The following is a 20,604-nucleotide window of genomic DNA, read 5'->3' as shown; positions in this document are numbered from 1 at the left end:
TTGAGTTAAGGCATTATTTTGTGGAATGAAAACTCAAAACTCAAAAACAATCTCTGATAGCCTATAAGTGACAAGTGACATGCTCTGTCTGCCACTTGTCTGTAGCTGATCAAAATGACATTAGTCAAGTCACTTTATTTGTATAGCACATTTAAAAGCAACAGTTGACCCAAAGTGCTTCACAGGTAAGGCAGATAGATAGTTAATTGTACACACATAGGTAAAAGAGGAGCCCAGAATTATAAAAAGGATAAAAAAAGGATTTAAAATAATAAAAATAAAATATAAGTTCAGGTAACACGGTATAAAAGATTAATTCAAATAAATAGAGATGAAGTGCAATAAATAAATAAGCATTTATAAAAACAATAGAACAGAATTAACAAACATGCAATTGAAAGTATAAAAGTAATAATGATAATAAAATAGCATAAAAGAAAGGAAAGGAAAGTGCATGAGAGGGAGGAGGTCTCAGGAGGAAGTAAAAGCAAGAGAGAAGAGGAAGGTCTTTAAGTTGGATTTAAAACCAAAGTCTTTTCAGGCAAGTCTCTCCACTCAGCGGCCATATTGTAACGCTTTTTGGCCACTTATCAGGCATCTATTTCAGCAGAAATGTGCGTGTGCAAGGCTTCACGACACCAACCTTGTTCCAGTGGCGAGATCACAACATATACTTGGCATGATATATTCACAACACACCATATGATTGGCACAATGTATTCACATGTCGACTTTTTTGCCGCGGAAGGGGCAGGATATGTGTAGACAACTGCCATATTGGCGTTACAAACTAACCCCATGCATTTCTATAAAGGATTTTTTGAGTAAAGGCAAAAAGTGTTTCTTTCTTGAACAAATTGGGATGCAATGTGAGCCTTGAATTGGATACCATGCAGGAATTTACTAGGACCTGAAAAAAACAGATTATGAACATGCTTTGCCATAGAGAAACACATGATAGCATTGGAGATTATGAGCATGCTTTGCCACAAAAACACACAAAAACGTGGGTAAGTTGAGCTATATGAAGTTATTATTTTGCAGTCACTTCGTCTGTTTTTATAACCCAGAAGGATCAATATACTTAGTACAAATGGATAGCTCTGTGTCTCCTCTTTCATCTGACATGCTTGCCATATCTATGCGATCACGGGGTCGCGAGTAATTCATACGAGAGTAATGGGTGCGCAGGTGAACACTGAGAAGTATAGACTGTAAATATGATGACATTTAATTTAATTTCATGATTTTTTTTATTTTCATACTTAATCGTACAGACAAGTACGTAGTCTCGTTGAAACAGGATTCCTGCAGGGTCTTAAAAAGTCTAAAATTCTGAACGTTAAATTTAAGGCCTTAAAACGTCTTAAAACGGGCCAGATTTTCATCCGAGGTCTAAAATTTAATTTAGTCAGGTCTAAATTTTTTTTTACCATCATTCATTTCCAGAAACGCTGGCAGCAGAAAGTTATTACAAAGTAGCAAAAAAGTGTTGAGTTGTAGCCTACAAAGCGGAGCTCTAGCGTCTTTGCTGCCCTCAGAATGTTGGTTCGGTGTGTTGTAGTTCTTTCTGGGGGATATTGGTGTTGGTACGTAAGCTATGCGGTGATAAATCTACAAAACAAATCCTGTGAGAAATGAAATACCTGCCCGCGGAATACGTCTGCGTCTCCTCAGAGTTTGTTAATGTTCGGCTACATGTGGAAAATGGGAAAGTGTACTTTCAACGAGAATGGCTAGATCACAGCGATCTCCAGTGTCGGTTACAAGCGGTACTCAGCTCCAGGTACGAGGCTCGCTGCAAACTTTGCAAAATATGGGACTCTGGGTGTGAAGGCGCTGGAGTCACACGCCAGAGCAGAGAAACTTAAGCTAGCCGCAAAATGCGACCCGTTTATCAGCACTTAGCCGCTAATATCACTCAAAAGCTGATTTGTGTGAGATAAGTAATCTGTGAGCAATTCAACAGAGAATAATAGAAGTGAATTTGGACGCATATTTTTACTATATTTTTTTAGGAGGGCTTTTGATCATCTTAGGGTGGCTTCAGCCCCCCCAAAATACTGTAAGCCTAACGACGTCCCTGACAACGAATACACATAGGCCTACTCACACCCGCACACATTCCCATGCAAACACACACACACACAAACACACACACACACATACACACAGGTGCAGAGAGACGCATAAAGTGCATAAGACGCACCCAAAACACACTTTCACACTCAGTTTCAACTCCAGTCTCATTTTTTACTTCCTTGATCTATTCTATTTGAGGGCAAGTTTGTTTTAACCTATTTTCATTTTGGGCTTAAGAAAGATTTAGGGCATTTAGCACCTGACACTGTTTTTCCTTAAGTATACTACAAGTGAGCAATGTGTTACGACCAGCTCGTTCCCAGACCGAAACATAAAGAGGGACACGGACAACAAGGTTCAAACCAAATATATTAATTTATTAAAGTAAAGCACAAGGTTACCTATAGCAAAATGTCTAGGGGGAAATTAATGGGAGTGGTGGCGTGCATGTATACGTATGGATGCAAAGAGTCAGTATGTGAGAAGCTAGTGAAGTAGGCCTAAAGACAAAGAAAGAGAAAGAGAGGTAGGGTTAGAAATGAGGGGAGAGCGCAAAGTGCAAGTGTGAGAGAATCAAAGTGAGTGCCTGCAAGAAGAAAGAAAAGTGCCTAATGAGAGAGATAGGGAACCCCTTATATAGCCCCACCCTAACCATAGGTGTAATCAATGAGGGTATTAGCCCAACCAGGCCCAGCCCTGTCCGTGCACTGACAGGAGAAGGCCTGAAGGGGCACAGGGTCGTCACAAATGTCAAAAGCAGTTGGGGTATAGACGTTGGGTGTGGAAGATTACTAGTGTGATTGCTTTATCTGTAAATTAAATTACCGTATTTTCCGGACTATAAGTCACACTTTTTTTCATAGTTTGGCTGGCCCTGCGACTTATAGTCAGGTGCGACTTATATATGAAATTTACCGGTAACATTCATTTTTTTTAATAATTCCGAAATGAAAGAGGAATAAACATTACCGTCTACAGTCGCGAGAGGGCGCTCTAGGCACTCTAGGATAACCAGAGCCGTTGTATACAACTGTGCAGGCCTACCCCTGAAACATTAATTTAAATTAATTTAAAGACATTGGCAACTGGACTGAAAAGACTGGATACAACCAAAATGCCACCCAAAAGAAAGTCATACACTGCTGCTTTCAAACTAGAGGTAGCGAAATATGCAGCCGAAAATGGAAATAGAGCAGCAGAAAGAAAGTTTGGAGTGAGTGAAAAACTTGCGAGGGACTGGCGAAAAGCAGAGGTTAATCTAAATGCAATGAAGAAAACAAAGAAAGCTAATCGTGGATTGAAAGCAAGATGGCCAGAGCTGGAAGAACGAGTCCACAGATGGGTGCTTGAACAACGTGCTGCCGGGAGAGACTTGTCAACTGTGCAGTTACGTCTCCACGCCCTGGTAGTTGCAAAGGAGATGAATATAGACGACTTTGCAGGCGGGCCATCCTGGTGTTACCGCTTCATGCAACGCAACCGCCTCTCTATCAGAGCATGGACAATATGAAGGTATATTGGGTGCAAAAGTGGCGAGCAGATTTAACTGCAGATTTTGCATGTGCACACTAAAGTCATAAATGTGTAACAGTAAAGTTGAAGTTGTACATATTTTTTTTATATCTTGTTAACACAAAATAGGGGCTACGGGTTCACAAATCCTTTTTACAGGTACACAAATCCTATCCTGTGAGTCACAAATTTCAAGAGTCACGCACTCGACACTTTTGCTCCAATCGTTGCAGCGCAGTTGGTGCGAAACACATTTGCACATCCGTGTTTCATAATCTGAGAACATGCACAACATTCGTGCATTTGTAAACCCACATGTGAACTAATGCATCCGAAGTTGTGCATCTGAGAAATAATTTCTCATTAATAAAATTATACAGATCGCTTTGATTTTCTTGCACGACTACAAGTCAATTAATACAAGTGCTCGAATCTGCTTCTACGAGTGACGATACTTTTGCTCCTGGCTAGGTGATATAATAGGAGCAAAAAGATTTGTATGTGTTCACGTCGAGCGAATCGATCGAGAAAACAAGTCGGCCGGATCTGGATCGCGCTCAGACTACCATTGCCTGCTCATAAGGTAGGCCTAAGTAACATGATAATAATATGAAGAAAGTTATCTTGTTTGTTGGTTTACATTATCATGACGGCTATGTTTAGCTTAGTTTACCTGCTTGCTAAATCCTCCAGTGCCAGATCAAGCTAGCTATCGCTAGATAAATAACTAGTTTAGAAGTACAGAAATATGACACTGCCCGTCCAAAATCGTTAGGACACAATCTGACACAATCGTTCTGCAATTTTCGAACAGCTGATTTGTATCTTGCACGAAGACTATTGGATAGTGCTAGGCAAGTTAGCAATTGTTTGCTGTGCAGACATTATGAATAATACCGCACACCGCAACATTTTTTCCTCGCTTTGTGCAAAGAAAAACTATAAATCGTGTGTCCTTCATTGATAAGGAAACATACTTAGGTTACTTACTTTATGAGCAGGCAATGGTAGTCTGAGCACGATCCAGGATCCAGATCCGGCCGCCTTGTTTTCTCGATCGATTCGCTCGACGTGCACACATACAAATCTTTTTGCTCCTATTACATCACCTAGCCAGGAGCAAAAGTATCGTCACTCGTAGAAGCAGATTCGAGCACTTGTATCAATTGACTTGTAGTCGTGCAAGAAAATCAAAGCGATCTGTAGAATTTTATTAATGAGAAATTATTTCACAGATGCACAACTTCGGATGCATTAGTTCACATGTGGGTTTACAAATGCACAAATGTTGTGCATGTTCTCAGATTGTGAAACACGGATGTGCAAATGTGTTTCGCACCAACTGCGCTGCAACGATTGGAGCAAAAGTGTCGAGTGCGTGACTCTTGAAATTTGTGACTCACAGGATAGGATTTGTGTACCTGTAAAAAGGATTTGTGAACCCGTAGCCCCTATTTTGTGTTAACAAGATATAAAAAAAATATGTACAACTTCAACTTTACTGTTACACATTTATGACTTTAGTGTGCACATGCAAAATCTGCAGTTAAATCTGCTCGCCACTTTTGCACCCAATATACCTTCATAGGACAACAGTGTGCCAGAAACTGCCAGCAGACTTCCAAACCAAGGTTGACAGTTTCCGTGAGTTCGTTGAAAAGCAGGTAACTGAACACGTTTCGCCGGACCATATTGTCAACATGGACAAGGTCCCCCTCACGTTTGACATCCCCATGGGCCGAAGTGTCACAGAGAAAGGGCAAAAAAGTGTGAATATAGTGACAACTGGTCATGACAAATCACACTTTACAGTGGTGTTGGCATGTTGTGGAGATGGATCGAAATTGCCACCGATGGTCATTTTAGTAAACGGAAAACCATGCCAAAAGACGAATTTCCACGCTCAGTTGTCGTGACTGTGAATGAGAAAGGGTGGATGGATCAAGAAATGATGAACATCTGGCTTAACCGGTGCTACACTCAGCGTCCTGATGGCTTCTTTAAAACACGCAAAGCCCTGCTTGTGATGGATAGTATGCGAGCGCACATAACGCCACAGTTTAAAGATAAAATAAAAGCTTGCAACTCCATACCTGCCATCATCCCTGGAGGCTTAACCAAAGTACTCCAGCCACTCGACATCTCAGTGAACCGGAGCTTTAAGGCAGTCTTGCGTCGCCTGTGGGAGGAGTGGATGGTGGATGGAGAGCACAGCTTCACGGCAACCGGGAGAATGCGCCATGCAACTTTCCAGCAAGTCATTGGATGGATCGACACAGCATGGCCTTCAGTGACAACCGAAACCATCTGTCTGACGACAGCCCCGCAGAAGAGGAGACGGCGCTTCGTCTTCCTCAGGAGTTGGCGGAGATGTTCAGAAGCGACACGGAGGACGAAGAATTTAATGGATGGTGAACTGGCTACCAGTAGCTTGCCTGTTTAACTGGGTGGCGTGTTATGTTAATTTATTAATATTAAATACTTTACTTTAATACTTTAATTTAATGTTTATTGTCTATGGCTATGTCTATGTCTAAAGTATGTCTATGTCTGTATTTAAAGTATTTCTATGTCTGCACGGGAAAGTAAGAAACAAAATTTAAATTCTTTGTATGACCAGGGCATCTAAAGAAATTGACAATAAAAGCCGACTTGACTTGACTTGACTACTGTGATCTATTGTGTTTATCTTTCTGGATTAAATGTCTGTTCTTGTTCTTGGATTAAATAAATGTCTAAATAAACCTCCCGCGAGTATTTAATCCACTGCCGGCTTGAGACACCTCACCCAAAATGCTTGATTGCATTGCATTCTCCACATTTTTATCTACATTTTGGTGTACCACATCAGCATTTTCATTCAGTGAATGCAGTAAATTGCTTTACAATTACCGTCGGGCCCTCCTCTCGCAGCTTCATTCATCCTTTGTGCACATCATTTTAAAACCGCATGTTTTTCTCTCGTCAGCATTTAATCTGCTGCCAGTTTGTGACTCCACATCGCCCAAAATGCTTGATTGCATTGCATTCTCCACATATTTAGCTACATTTTTGTGTACCACATCAGCATTTTCATTCAGTGAATCTTTTGTAAATTGCTTTACAATTACCGTCGGCACTCACAGCAGCTTTGCCATTCATCCTAGGCTGTCATTTTAAAACGTGAGCATTTAATCTGCTGCAGGCTTGACTCCACATCCCAAAATGCTTGATTGCATTGTATTCTGCACATTTTTAGCTAAATTTGCGTGTACCACATCACCATTTTTGCTGTGAATCTTTTGTACATTGCTTTACAATTACCCTTAGTCCTTCCTCTTGGCTGCCGTTGTTATCGCTGCATTCACTCCTTCTCTACATTAATATTAATCGTCTTGGTCTCTATGTGTAGAGTTACATAGCCTTTGTCTGTTCTTGGTCTTGGATTTTATGAAATACATTTCTAAATAAATCCGACTTATAGTCCGGTGCGACTTATATATGTTTTTTTCCTCTTCATGAGGCATTTTTTGACTGATGCGACTTATACTTTTTCAATGACTTTTCAATGATTTTTTCCAGAATTTCTTTGATTTGAATATTGTTGTGGTAATGTGTCGTGTAGGTCTTACATTTCAATCTTTATGGTCTTAAAATGTCTTAAAAAGGTCTTAAAGTTGACTTACTGAAACCTGCAAGAACCCTGTTGAAAGAAAGCCCTACTTCTGCCCTGTCACGCAATAAAGGTTTCATCTCGCTGCGATGAATAGGTCTGGAGCAATGTAGCAGAGAAGAAAGGGTGTTTTATGATGCACTTTGCATCAATCGGGTTCTAAGGGTTAAAAGAAGACCTGAGTGACCTAGATGCAGAGTGAGGGCATAGCATTTCTGAGATATAAGAAGGAGCTAACCATTTTGGGTTTTAAATACAAAAAGTAACATTTTAAAATCTATTCTATGCTTTACAGGTAGCCAGTGCAACTGAGCCAGGACAGGTGTGATGTGCTCTCTTCTTAGTGCCTGTTAACAGTCTAGCAACAGCGTTGTGTACCATTTGCAATCTGGCAATGTTAGATTGGGTCCTGCCTGTATATAAAGAGTTACAATAGTCAAGCCTTGAGGTGATAAAAGCATGGATACGAATTGTGAAGCTGAACACTCTGCTACGTTAGTCTATCTTTTCTTAAAGTAGGACACGTTCCGCATTCTGTGCATGACACAAATTGTGAGTTACAAAGGACTTTAACTCAGCTATGGTTCTGAGCTGATAAAAACTGCTAACCACTGATTTGTTTGTTAAAATTAAGTGAGCTGTCCAATAAAACACCTAGATTTCTTACTACACTATGCAGGTTGGCAGACAGGCAACCAAGTGCATTTCTTAGGTTGGTGACAGAGAAGTGGAAGCCAAACAAAATGACTTTTGTTTTATCCAGGATTTTGGCGTCAAGGCAGCTAAACAGTTTCTTTAGTGTGCAGATGCTATCAGGTGTGTGTGGCAACTACAACTGTGTGTCGTCTGCATAACAGTGATATTGAATATTATGCTTCTGCAGGATATAACTGAGAGGCAGCATGTAGAAAGAGAATAGGAGAATAGTAAAAGAGCACCTAAAATAGGTCCTTGTGGGACACCACAGTTAATAGCAGCAGAAGATGAAGAATGGTTGTCTAATTTGACTGAAAAAGTCCTATATCTCATATAGGAGGTGAACCAGCACCAACACCGGGCCCCCCAGGCCAACTGTATGTTCCAGGCGTTTTAGTAAAAATTTTCACACACAAAGGCAGCACTGAGATCAAGCAAGACCAGCAAAGCACAGCAGCCAGAATCAACACAAAGTAGAATATCATTTTGCACCTTTACCAGGGCAGACTCTGTGCTGTGCAGAACTCTAAAACCAGAATGAAATTTATCCAGTATATTAAAATTGTTCAGGAAAGATGATAGCTGTTCAAATACTACTTTTTCTAGAGTCTTGGAAATGAGTCAGTAGGGTCAAGGCTGGGCTTCTTTAGCAGCAGTTGAACAATAGCGTGCTTAAAACTAGAGGGGACAACTCCATTTGCTAGGGAGCTGTTGACTATGAGGGGGCAGATGATAGTAAAAATATCTTTAAAAATCTGAGAGGGAATCACATCTGAGGGATAGTATGTGGGCTTTATGTGGGAGACCACCTCAGACAGCTTGGAGGAGGAGTGTAAAAGGCTGGACATGGCTGATTGCATAAAGTATCTCTGGAGGAGCGGAATCAGGAGATGAGATGTTGGCTCTTATTTTATCAATTTTGTCGATGAAGAATTTTAAGAATTCCTCACAGATTTCAGGAGAATAGACAGTAGTAGTGGTAACAGCAGGATTTAGGTCCGTGGGTCTGTTGATTAATTAGTTTGGCAAAAAAATCTGTCTAGGCCTTTTTCACAGAGTTGGAAAGCTTTAAGTGATTTTGCAGGATTTGATTGAGACCTGAAGTTGATCTTCCGTTGGAGAGCGCGAATGGAGTCATTCAACTAAGGAGTTGCAGTGTTGGCCTTGGGTTGGTTTATTTTTAAAGGGGCTACATGAATCATTTTTTCAGAGCAGGCCCTGTTGAACAGAGTGGCTAGCTCATCAGTGTCGGAGCAGGTGGCTAAGGCTCCAGAGAGGTGAGGGAGGTGAGTAAGCTTGAAAAAGTTGGGAAAATGAGGGGCTGTGGCTGAGTTAATTGATTGGGTAAGAGATTGAGGTTAAGGAGGAGTAGGGGGGCATGGCCAAGTGAACTTAAACTCAATCATATGGTGATCAGACACAGCAATATCAACAATTCTGAGGTTAACAATAGGAAACCCAGAGAATATGACAAGATCTATCGTGTGGCCCTTCTGGTAGGTTGGACCAGAAACCGATTGAGTTAAATTAAAGTCTAAAGTCTTAGAAACGCATAGATAGATAGATAGATAGATAGATACTTTATTGATCCCCAGGGGAAATTCAAGGTCTCAGCAGCATACATACAACACAAACACATTCTCTAACAGCAGAAAGAGTAATTAAAGTATATAATATAAAAACACAACTAAGCAATGTAATAAGGACAGTACAAGATAAAGAATATGCTAAATATACTAAAATACAAATTATACTAACTGACACTTAATACAATATATAAAAATATACTAAAATACAATTTACAAAAATACAAATTATACTAACACTTAATCTAACTTTAGCATTAACCATTACTTTAGTTGGACAACAAATGTGGATGTTAAAATCACTTGAAATCAACAGTTTATGAGAGCGAGAGGCCATTAAGGACAGAAGATCAGAAAACCCTTGAATAAAGTTCCAATTGGCTTTAGGAGGTCTGTACACCAGAGAACATAAGATTGGGGAATGAACATTAGCCATTGAAAGTTGCACCTCAAAGGAGGAGTAGACTTGGGAAGGCAGGAATCTACATTTAAACAAATTTGCAACAGTCTCTGGTAGCCCATTAGTGACATCTGTCTGCCACTCGTTGCCTATAGCTGGTCGTGCTTTGCATGTGTGGCATTCTGAAACGTCCTTAAATTCGGGACCATTATCGCTCGTTTCTATATGGGACCTTACAGTCAGAATTGTCGTTTGTTTATTCAAAGACAGTCCAAAGTAGCTGAGGCTATTCGGGGTGACCGTTTATTACACATTGATTTTACGTTGTTTTAAATTGTCACTGCATACCCGTGTTTGTTGGCGTGTTGCAAAATCTGCAGAATCATTTTATGCAAGTGAACCGTATACAGAGACATTCTTTATTATTAAGGGTCAGACAAAATAATCATCCAAATATGACTTTCTACATGTGCTGTGCACTCATTCATGTTGCCAAAACTTCAGCCCTCTCTGTCTCTGGTTCTATGCTGTGCTGTGTGAGAGGGGGAGTGTCTAGAGCAGCAAAAGCCAATGTGTGCTTCTTTTACCGATATATTTAATGATATATTTTGCATTTCTTATCCAAACAACATCAAACTTGGCACTCATTCCTGTCGCAAGGCACCTGTCAAGTTAGAAATTAGTCGGAAGAACAGATATGTGAATAAGAAATATGTGAATAAGAAACCAGTGTTGTAATGTAACAGAGTACAAATACTTCATTACTGTACTTAAGTAGAAATTTTACGTATCTGTACTTTACTTCGCTATTTAAATTTATGTCAACTTTTACTTTTACTCCACTACATTTCCTAGATAAAATGTATACTTTTACTCCGTTATATTTCCACTAAGCATCTTCGTTACTCGTTACTAAAACATAACATTAGAAGAAATGTGTGCGACTGCAATAAGGGAGGTTTGGCGAATCACTGCTCCTAAATTGCATTACGCACGCTACGCACACTCCGCACGCTGCACGCTCTATTTCAGCGCTTGTATGTTGCTAAAGGAGGAGGACGCACAACTGAAACCGCCATGGAAGCACGAGCACCTAGCCTACTGGGGGACCTCCCGTTATCATAGACGACCACCCCGACGATAGTGGTGAACTCGGTGAACAGGGTAGTGGTGAAGAGAACGTCATACACCCGTGGCCGTATTTGCAAGAAATGTTTCTGTACATTGGCAGCTTTCTGTGAAGCTGAACACTCTGCTAACTGCCTCAGCGGCCTGTGAAAGCCTATTTAGCATCGCGACTTGTCTTCAGTCCAAGAAGAGCAAGACTGAATCAGGCCCGGGGTGGGTAATCGGGAGAATTCCCGGTGGCCCGCTTCACTTTTGGGCCGGTCGAGGAAAAAAATATTGACATTTGTCACGTTAGTCTATCTTTTCTTAAAGTAGGACACGTTCCGCATTCTGTGCATGACACAAATGCAATGCCTCTGCATGGGTTGTAGCCTACGTGAGGGAGTTCTCCCCTCCCAAAAAGAGTTGGTTGGGTCCAATCGCCCGTCTTTTCCAAAAAGTTTTCTCAGGTACGGATAGCCAAGCCGGCCCTACAGTAGACACAAACGTCAGGAAGGATGGATGGTAGAATGAGGCCAGGAGAGACTGAGCAGCGGATCAACCAGTCGACCACTGAAAATGATGAGTCCGAAATTAGTGATGAGGCCATGACTACAGGGAAAAGTAGAGAGGATAAATTAAAGTTATTTAATGTAAGAAAGAGCAATTACCCTACATGATAAACCTATATGCCTTGTTTGCTCAGAAGAGGGTGTAGTAAAGGAGTAGGCTAAATCACCAAACAACAATATAGCCAGGGTTCTAAATTTACACCCGCCAACCCGCCAAATGCGGGTTAAAATTCATTTTGGCGGGTGTTAATAAAAACTTACTAGCCAGTTTGGCCGGTGATGCATGAGGCATTACGTGCATGATACATAAGAGGCTGTGTTCTCGGTCATATATCCCCCTGGCAGTACTTCCTACATTTCCCATGACCACTGTGCCGTAATGTACGTGACGTTTCATAAGCCCATGGCTGCGCACAGTTTGCAGTTTGCAGTGAAACCAGCGCGAGAGACTGAAACGAACGGAGCGTCTACCAGAAAACTCAAGGAATTAGAAGAACGAACGGAGCCAGAGCAGGGAGCATATAGCCTACTGGCTCCGTTCGTTCTTTTATAGACTAAAAGAGGAGGGAGTTAGCCAGTAAAGTAAAGTACAATATACATAACACATGTGCATAACACAAATACATAACACGTTACAAAATATTAACGCATTGTGATTACCTATTTGCGGAGGCCGCAAAACCTGAAGCAGCTAGATCGTTTGTTTTATTGTCTATGGAGTTAGCTGAATATGGTTTTAAAAAGTTGCCTGATCAGTGATCATCACCACCACACGCATCACGCACTGTGCTAGAGACAGAGGGACCAACATTTAGCCAATACATAGTAGCTGTTTTTCACTCTTGTTAGAGAAAGTATACAATGTCAACATGCACCAACAGCATGTTACATAAAGACGATACTTTTCAGGTCCTCTCTAAAGATCCAACTTGAACGTATTCCCTATGTATTTAATTGGGAACGTGTCTAAGCACATGAGAGGGAGAGAAAACGAGTGACAGCTTCCAGCTGGCTTGTCATTGTTGATGATAATTGATATCTCTTTTTTATTAAGTTAAGATTAAACAAAAGGCGGCGGTGGTTGGGACAGACTTATGGGGTCGAGAAGAACAATGAAGCAGGATGAGGATATTGACAGAGAAATAGATAGATAAGTAGATGGATAGATAGATAGATAGATAGATAGATAGATAGATAGATAGATAGAGGTCTCAAAACATGAAATGAAGTGTTTGCACTTTCTGTGTATATTTTGTGGTATGTATTCATGCCAACAATGTTAATAAAATGATCAAATGCATTCAGTGACACTCATCTCATAAACTCATAATTCTCTTATTTTCACCAGAAAAAAAATGGCTAGTAGAAATTCTGATTGGCTGGTAACTTTAGAAAGTTACCAGCCACATTGGCTGGTGATCAAAAAAGTTAATTTAGAACCCTGAATATAGCCTACCCATGCAAAAAACATGTAGCCTAAACATTAGTTCAATATGCCTCTTTGTGGAAGCGTGGGATAGGCTACATTTCAAAGGCTTTCTTTCTTTCTTTCTTTCTTTCTTTCTTTCTGTTTTTGTTAACTTGTGGAATAGTGGAATATTTTTTGTTAACTTCTCAGTTGAAGTGAATTTTTATATAACCTTTACACATTTGTTGAACCATGGTACTAATAAACACTACAGGATAGTAAGAGCTGAAATGTTGCTTCATTTATCCAATTTCCACCACTATGGAAAACGTGGGCCGGTCTTGGGCCTGAAACTCCTGGGCACTGAATTCTGGCAACTTTGAAAACCAGCTTCTTTTGAAGATGAACACCTTTTCAGTTTTAACTAATGACTGGCATATTAGTAGCTGGACATAGGTGTGTGTGTGAGAGAGTGAGATGGTGACCTGGGGAGTAAGCCCTAGAAATGCTCATACCACATGACCAAAATGTTCTCCCTACCAGCAAGTCATTTTTTTTTTAAGAAATAAGTTATTTATTTTTCATTTTTACCTGAAGTTCATACAAAAGTGAAATTTCTGTTTCTGTTTTTTTCTTTGATAGAAGATATGGGAACCCTGAATATGCTTTATGCTTTACTATAAGAAAGCCAAAATAAAGTTCACAATAAAAGTTCAAAATAAAACCGCTTGCTTTTTACTTTTTACTTTTACTTCAAATACTTAAGTACATTAAATATCAGAAAATTACTTTTGATACTTAAGTACAGTATATATCAGATACTTTAAGACTTTTACTTAAGTAATATTCTAAAAGGTAACTTTTACTTCTACCAAAGTCTTTTTCTAGTACGATACTTGTACTTTTACTCAAGTATTGCTTTCTAGTACTTTATACAACACTGTAAGAAACACACACACTCACAGACAGACGTTTCTGTAATATATAGAGAGATACATGGGGTTTAAGCTACTGTCTTGTCATGTGGCCTTCTTTCTCAAATGAGGTCCAGAGTGGTGGGGCTTGACCTAGCAGCTCGTCCAGACCTGGACCTAGGCCCCACCTCGCTGAACCTAGGCTCCCCCTCGCTGGACGTAGGCTTCACCTACTGGTTCTGCATTGAGCACCTTCTCGCTATATCTAGTCACATCATGTTTTCCATTAGACTTACTCAACAAAATGGCTGCTTACTGAAATAAAATTCAGGAGCCAATACACGCTTCTGCCAATAGCTTGGGATGGAAAGGTTTGGTTTGGAAAATTTGAGATATTGCATCGCTACCACATTTTTTGGATGCATGACAAATTCCGTGCAATATTTCCCATAGAACACTACAGCTGATATGTTTCGGTATTTCCATAAGTGCCAATTCCTAAGCAGAACCAAAATTTTAAATGTATTAACAATATTTTATTTAAAATATTTAAATTTAAACTCCACCAATTAACATAATTTTGCTCTGAATCAACTGTTTGAACTTGTTAACTACCGTGAATAGATCCTAGGTTGCTACAACTTCATGCTGACATTCACCATAAGGTCTGAGACTCACTGCCCCTGATGAGTGAGCTGGCATCTAACAGAAATCAAAAAATCGGAAAAAAGATGCCTTTAGATAAAAAATTAAACAGAACAGGCTATTTACAAGAAGCACTATTTGGTAGCATCATATAATGTATTAAGCAAATATTTAATTTAATAAAAAATATTTTTTTTTTCCAATGCCAGACTGAATGTGTTCACGCTAACGCTAACGTTATTGTGCGAAAGGAGCTCCGTAGCCTTCATTAACTATACCCACCTCCTCTTGTCCAAACTCATAAACGATGCTCTTGCTAACCATCAGGCAGTTTCGTCCGCCCAAAGCAATAGGAATGGCATATTTGACTTAATGTTAAACTTTAATGCTTTGATTGCTTTAAAAGCTTTAATTTAACTTAATATGAGTCTCACTAGTAAAGTTTAAGGTGAAAGAGTTTAAGAGAGCTATCAAAATCATGTGCTATGAACGTGATGAGCTGCCAACATGTTAGTCAGGACATCATCTTCTTTAGCCCGGCATTTTGACAGTAAACATTGTTGTTACATGCAAATAGATTACCACCAATATAATAAACCCTCTGTGAACATACAATGAACTTGTATGAAACTGCAGAGTAGCCTAGTCCTGATGAACTGCCGTTAACATGATTAATTTAACAGCTATGCTAATGTTCATAATTAAGTGTTAGACTGGGTTTTTGCGCACACAGAGAAGAGAAAAGTATATCTCCTCTTACATATCCTCTACTCTAAAGTAGATGTCAAATAACCTACTCCTACTACTGTATACAAGCACTGTACAATCCATTTTACTATACTGCTCCACCTGTTCAACATGCTCACGGTCAAAACATGCAACAAACTCATTCAAATAGCCAACACTGCCACCAAAATAAAAGGTCTGCACACCCCCAGTCTACAAGAACAAAACAGCAAGGCCATCACACAGATTGCACATGCAATATCCCAGGACATCACACACCCACTCAACTACTACTTCTCACTCCTGCCATCTGGAAGGAGATTCAGAAGTATAAGGTGCAACAAAGCCTGCTTAAGCAGAAGCCTAATCCCTTCAGCCATCATAACCCTAAACAAAACAAAGCCATATTCATAATACATGCCACCTGATCCCAACTTCTCATATGCAACCACACCTGTGATGTATGTTTTACTCTTTGTCTGTTTGTATTTATGTATTTCGTCTTAAATGTCTGTTGTCTCTTATGCCATGTGATGTACTACACTGTTTGTAAAAATGTGAAGGAAGACATGACAATGTACATAAAATATGTGTAAAGAAATTTCCCTAAGGGAAAATTAAACAAACTAACTACAAGGGAATATCTTTAAAAAGTGGATGATGTAAGTGTAAAAACTTTTGCCACAATTCTATAGAAAACCCAAATATTATAAAAAGTTTCACAGGCTTCAAATATCATCTCATCTTCAGCAAAATTCTCATAGACAATGTTTAGACCAAGCCTCACAAAAGTTATCAAAAGAATTTTGATATGTTCCATTTCAGAGATATAGTCCAATAAAGTTGGACCACTCAGCCCTTTTTTCCTATATCACCTATATTCCTATACGAGTTATTTTGTTATTGTATAACAACCACACAACCATCATTAGGTGGATACCATTAACAGTGCAAATTTTGAGATCTGTACTCTTTCTAAAAAGCTCTTAATTCTCTTGTGAAATGTGTGCTTGGAGTTTTCTTGATTGTTGTGTGTTTACCAATACACATTTTCATCATGTGAAAGTGACTTGTTAAAGTTTAGGATTGTCTGTGGCTCAATGGGATAATGCCTTCTACTTGTGATCCTTAGGTTGAGTGTTCAAATCCCAGTTAGTAAAAATGTGAAGGAAGACATGACAATGTACATAAAATATGTGTAAAGAAATTTCCCTAAGGGAAAATTAAACAAACTAACTACAAGGGAATATCTTTAAAAAGTGGATGATGTAAGTGTAAAAACTTTTGCCACAATTCTATAGAAAACCCAAATATTATAAAAAGTTTCACAGGCTTCAAATATCATCTCATCTTCAGCAAAATTCTCATAGACAATGTTTAGACCAAGCCTCACAAAAGTTATCAAAAGAATTTTGATATGTTCCATTTCAGAGATATAGTCCAATAAAGTTGGACCACTCAGCCCTTTTTTCCTATATCACCTATATTCCTATACGAGTTATTTTGTTATTGTATAACAACCACACAACCATCATTAGGTGGATACCATTAACAGTGCAAATTTTGAGATCTGTACTCTTTCTAAAAAGCTCTTAATTCTCTTGTGAAATGTGTGCTTGGAGTTTTCTTGATTGTTGTGTGTTTACCAATACACATTTTCATCATGTGAAAGTGACTTGTTAAAGTTTAGGATTGTCTGTGGCTCAATGGGATAATGCCTTCTACTTGTGATCCTTAGGTTGAGTGTTCAAATCCCAGTTAGTAAAAATGTGAAGGAAGACATGACAATGTACATAAAATATGTGTAAAGAAATTTCCCTAAGGGAAAATTAAACAAACTAACTACAAGGGAATATCTTTAAAAAGTGGATGATGTAAGTGTAAAAACTTTTGCCACAATTCTATAGAAAACCCAAATATTATAAAAAGTTTCACAGGCTTCAAATATCATCTCATCTTCAGCAAAATTCTCATAGACAATGTTTAGACCAAGCCTCACAAAAGTTATCAAAAGAATTTTGATATGTTCCATTTCAGAGATATAGTCCAATAAAGTTGGACCACTCAGCCCTTTTTTCCTATATCACCTATATTCCTATACGAGTTATTTTGTTATTGTATAACAACCACACAACCATCATTAGGTGGATACCATTAACAGTGCAAATTTTGAGATCTGTACTCTTTCTAAAAAGCTCTTAATTCTCTTGTGAAATGTGTGCTTGGAGTTTTCTTGATTGTTGTGTGTTTACCAATACACATTTTCATCATGTGAAAGTGACTTGTTAAAGTTTAGGATTGTCTGTGGCTCAATGGGATAATGCCTTCTACTTGTGATCCTTAGGTTGAGTGTTCAAATCCCAGTTAGTAAAAATGTGAAGGAAGACATGACAATGTACATAAAATATGTGTAAAGAAATTTCCCTAAGGGAAAATTAAACAAACTAACTACAAGGGAATATCTTTAAAAAGTGGATGATGTAAGTGTTTAGCCTCTTTATGACACATTTCTTGTGATAATGCTCATTTCTTGTTTTATGTTTCTATTTGTGCAGCCTATCCTAGAATCTGGAGTTATTGACCTACTCTGTAGTCTCACACAGAGTGAAAGTCCAGCTCTGAGGATTAATGGCATCTGGGCACTCATGGTAAGGGATCTTCTCCCTTATTTATTTTCTTATACCATATACTGAAAAGTTTTAATCTCAGAGTATACGTAGTGCTATGCGCTATGACCAAAAATGAGTATCACAGTATTTTTTATGATTTGGACGGTTTCATGGTATATCATGGAATTTAACACGACTAGCCCTCTATAGGTTTGTATTTCATTCTACAGTCAGAGCCACATAGAATAAACATCATAATCATGACGTACTACTGATTTATATAAATTTTGCGTCATGTCACAATAGAAAAAGTATTTCTATAAAAAGAAAACAGAAAAAGAAAAAATACTGTATTTCTGAATGACGGCACATATAATGCTGATACTATTACATTACACACTTAGTAGTAGTATGATGTGTGTCTGCCGTTATGCTTGCTGATGCCCTGATTGAAATTATTCTTTTGTCATCTGCCATAATTAGGGGTCCGAGCAGCACAGCTGCGGGACCCTTATTGTTTCTGTGCCGTTCAGTTTTCCCCAAAATTCTGTAAAAGTTATACTGCAGCCTAAACCGTAAGTCCTAGAAACTTTAAATTTTCAGGTATGGTTACAGTACCCCCCACTACCCATAACCCAAAATTTGGGCTACTGCACCCAAAGGTGGCGCTATTGTCAAAATAGTGAATTATGCTTATTTCTCCTTACCAGATTGACCTAGACTCCAAAATTCTTTCATCATATTAATCTCTAAACTCAGATGCATCTTTTTGACCCTCGTCTTATGCTCTAAAAACTTTTGCCACAATTCTATAGAAAACCCAAATATTATAAAAAGTTTCACAGGCTTCAAATATCATCTCATCTTCAGCAAAATTCTCATAGACAATGTTTAGACCAAGCCTCACAAAAGTTATCAAAAGAATTTTGATATGTTCCATTTCAGAGATATAGTCCAATAAAGTTGGACCACTCAGCCCTTTTTTCCTATATCACCTATATTCCTATACGAGTTATTTTGTTATTGTATAACAACCACACAACCATCATTAGGTGGATACCATTAACAGTGCAAATTTTGAGATCTGTACTCTTTCTAAAAAGCTCTTAATTCTCTTGTGAAATGTGTGCTTGGAGTTTTCTTGATTGTTGTGTGTTTACCAATACACATTTTCATCATGTGAAAGTGACTTGTTAAAGTTTAGGATTGTCTGTGGCTCAATGGGATAATGCCTTCTACTTGTGATCCTTAGGTTGAGTGTTCAAATCCCAGTTAGAGCATTATCATCAAGCTGCACATGCTATTGGTAATTTAAGATTCACATCATTGAATAGCACCCGAATGACATTAGCCAATCAACATTCACACTCATCAGTTTCCAAGAATCTCAATGCCGAGACACAGTATGGCATTAAGGGGAACTTCTTTGTTAACCATTTTCCTTCAAAATTAACTAAATTTATATTTCTTCCATTAGTGTTTTTGACTACACATTTTTCATTTCCCCGGAATGTCAACCATTTTTCAGGTGTGCTCTTTTAGGATAGGCCTAAATTCTATTGTGAAATTTGACCTATAATGACATGAATTAGGCTCATATCTTACTAACGCTTTCATGGATTGAAACCAAACTTTGTACATGGACTTAGGACCCCATCCTGAGGACACACAATACATTTGGTGACCTTCGTCCACTAGGGGGGCGCTAGAGATACAGGAAATTAGCTCATATCTCAGCAACGCCTTTACGTATCGAAACCAAACTTGGTATATGGACTCAGGACCCGATCCTGAGGACGCACAATACATTTGGTGTGCTTTGACCACTAGGGGCACTATAATTAGGAAGACTTTTTCCTATCGACACCAAACTTGGTACGTTGATTCGTGAACACATCCTAAGGACCCACATTTAATTTGGTGTGCTTTGACGACTAGGGGTGCTATAATTATCAACACTTTCACCGATTTAAACCAAACTTGGTATGTGGACTTAGGAGTACATCTTGAGGACACACAATAAATTCGGTGACCTTCGAATCCAGTCCAGTCCAATCCAATCTAACACAACACAGTCAAGTCCAGTCCAATCCAATCCAATCCCAACTCCTGCTTAACTGCTTGGCCCCCTCATTGCTGCTTGCAGCTATATTTATTATTCCTCGGCAGCCCATAGAACCGTCGTGTGAAAAGTTGTGAAATTTGGCACACTGATTAGGGACAGTCCGATGATTAAGGTCACCAAGTTTCATGATGGCACCTCAAGCACTCTAGCGCCACCAATAGGCCAAAGTTGGACGTGCGTTCATGCAAGTAACTTTTGACCCGTATGGCCGATGGAATGCTTGGACCAAGCAGAGTTCAACGCACCCTATGACGTCATTTTCCGCCATGTTGGATTTTCCGCCTTATTGGATTTTAGCGAAAGTGAAAGTAATTTTTCACAGGTCGCAAATTTTGTCTGATCTGCACCAAACTTGAGATACATGATCTTCAGACCAAGACTAACAAAAGTTGTGGTGTTTCGTCTTCAGATATAAAACCGTTCACCTGTAACATCCGAAGTAACAACGAAGCCGCCAAACAGGAAGTGAGCTCATATTTCAGCAACCCTTTCATGTATCATAACCAAACTTAGTATGTATACTACTGACACCAACAGGAGGACGCTCAAAAAAATTGGTGACCTTTGACC

General features: G+C 39.1%; 1 protein-coding gene across 5 annotated transcripts in view; it reads left to right on the top strand.

The window, feature by feature from the left end:
• The window catches only part of armc8 (armadillo repeat containing 8), a 253,834-nt gene that overhangs the window by 121,177 nt on the left and 112,053 nt on the right, over positions 1-20,604 (top strand). For all 5 annotated transcript variants that reach the window (XR_012981938.1, XM_076264244.1, XM_076264243.1 and 2 more), the window contains exon 16: positions 17,856-17,948. Coding sequence is in view for 4 of the 5 variants with exons in the window: in XM_076264244.1 (XP_076120359.1) it covers positions 17,856-17,948 (93 nt within the window). In the remaining variant the exon portion in view is untranslated. The remainder of the gene's footprint in view (positions 1-17,855; positions 17,949-20,604) is intronic.

This window comes from Alosa pseudoharengus, unplaced genomic scaffold (genome assembly GCF_046254945.1).
Source record: "Alosa pseudoharengus isolate Yale_2024_CS ecotype anadromous, Long Island Sound unplaced genomic scaffold, YU_APseudo_1.1 YU_APseudo_1.1_scf_3, whole genome shotgun sequence".
NCBI classification, from domain to species: Eukaryota; Metazoa; Chordata; class Actinopteri; order Clupeiformes; family Clupeidae; genus Alosa; species Alosa pseudoharengus.
The sequence above is the reverse complement of the archived record's forward strand: the minus strand, read 5'-3'. Positions and strand labels throughout refer to the sequence as shown.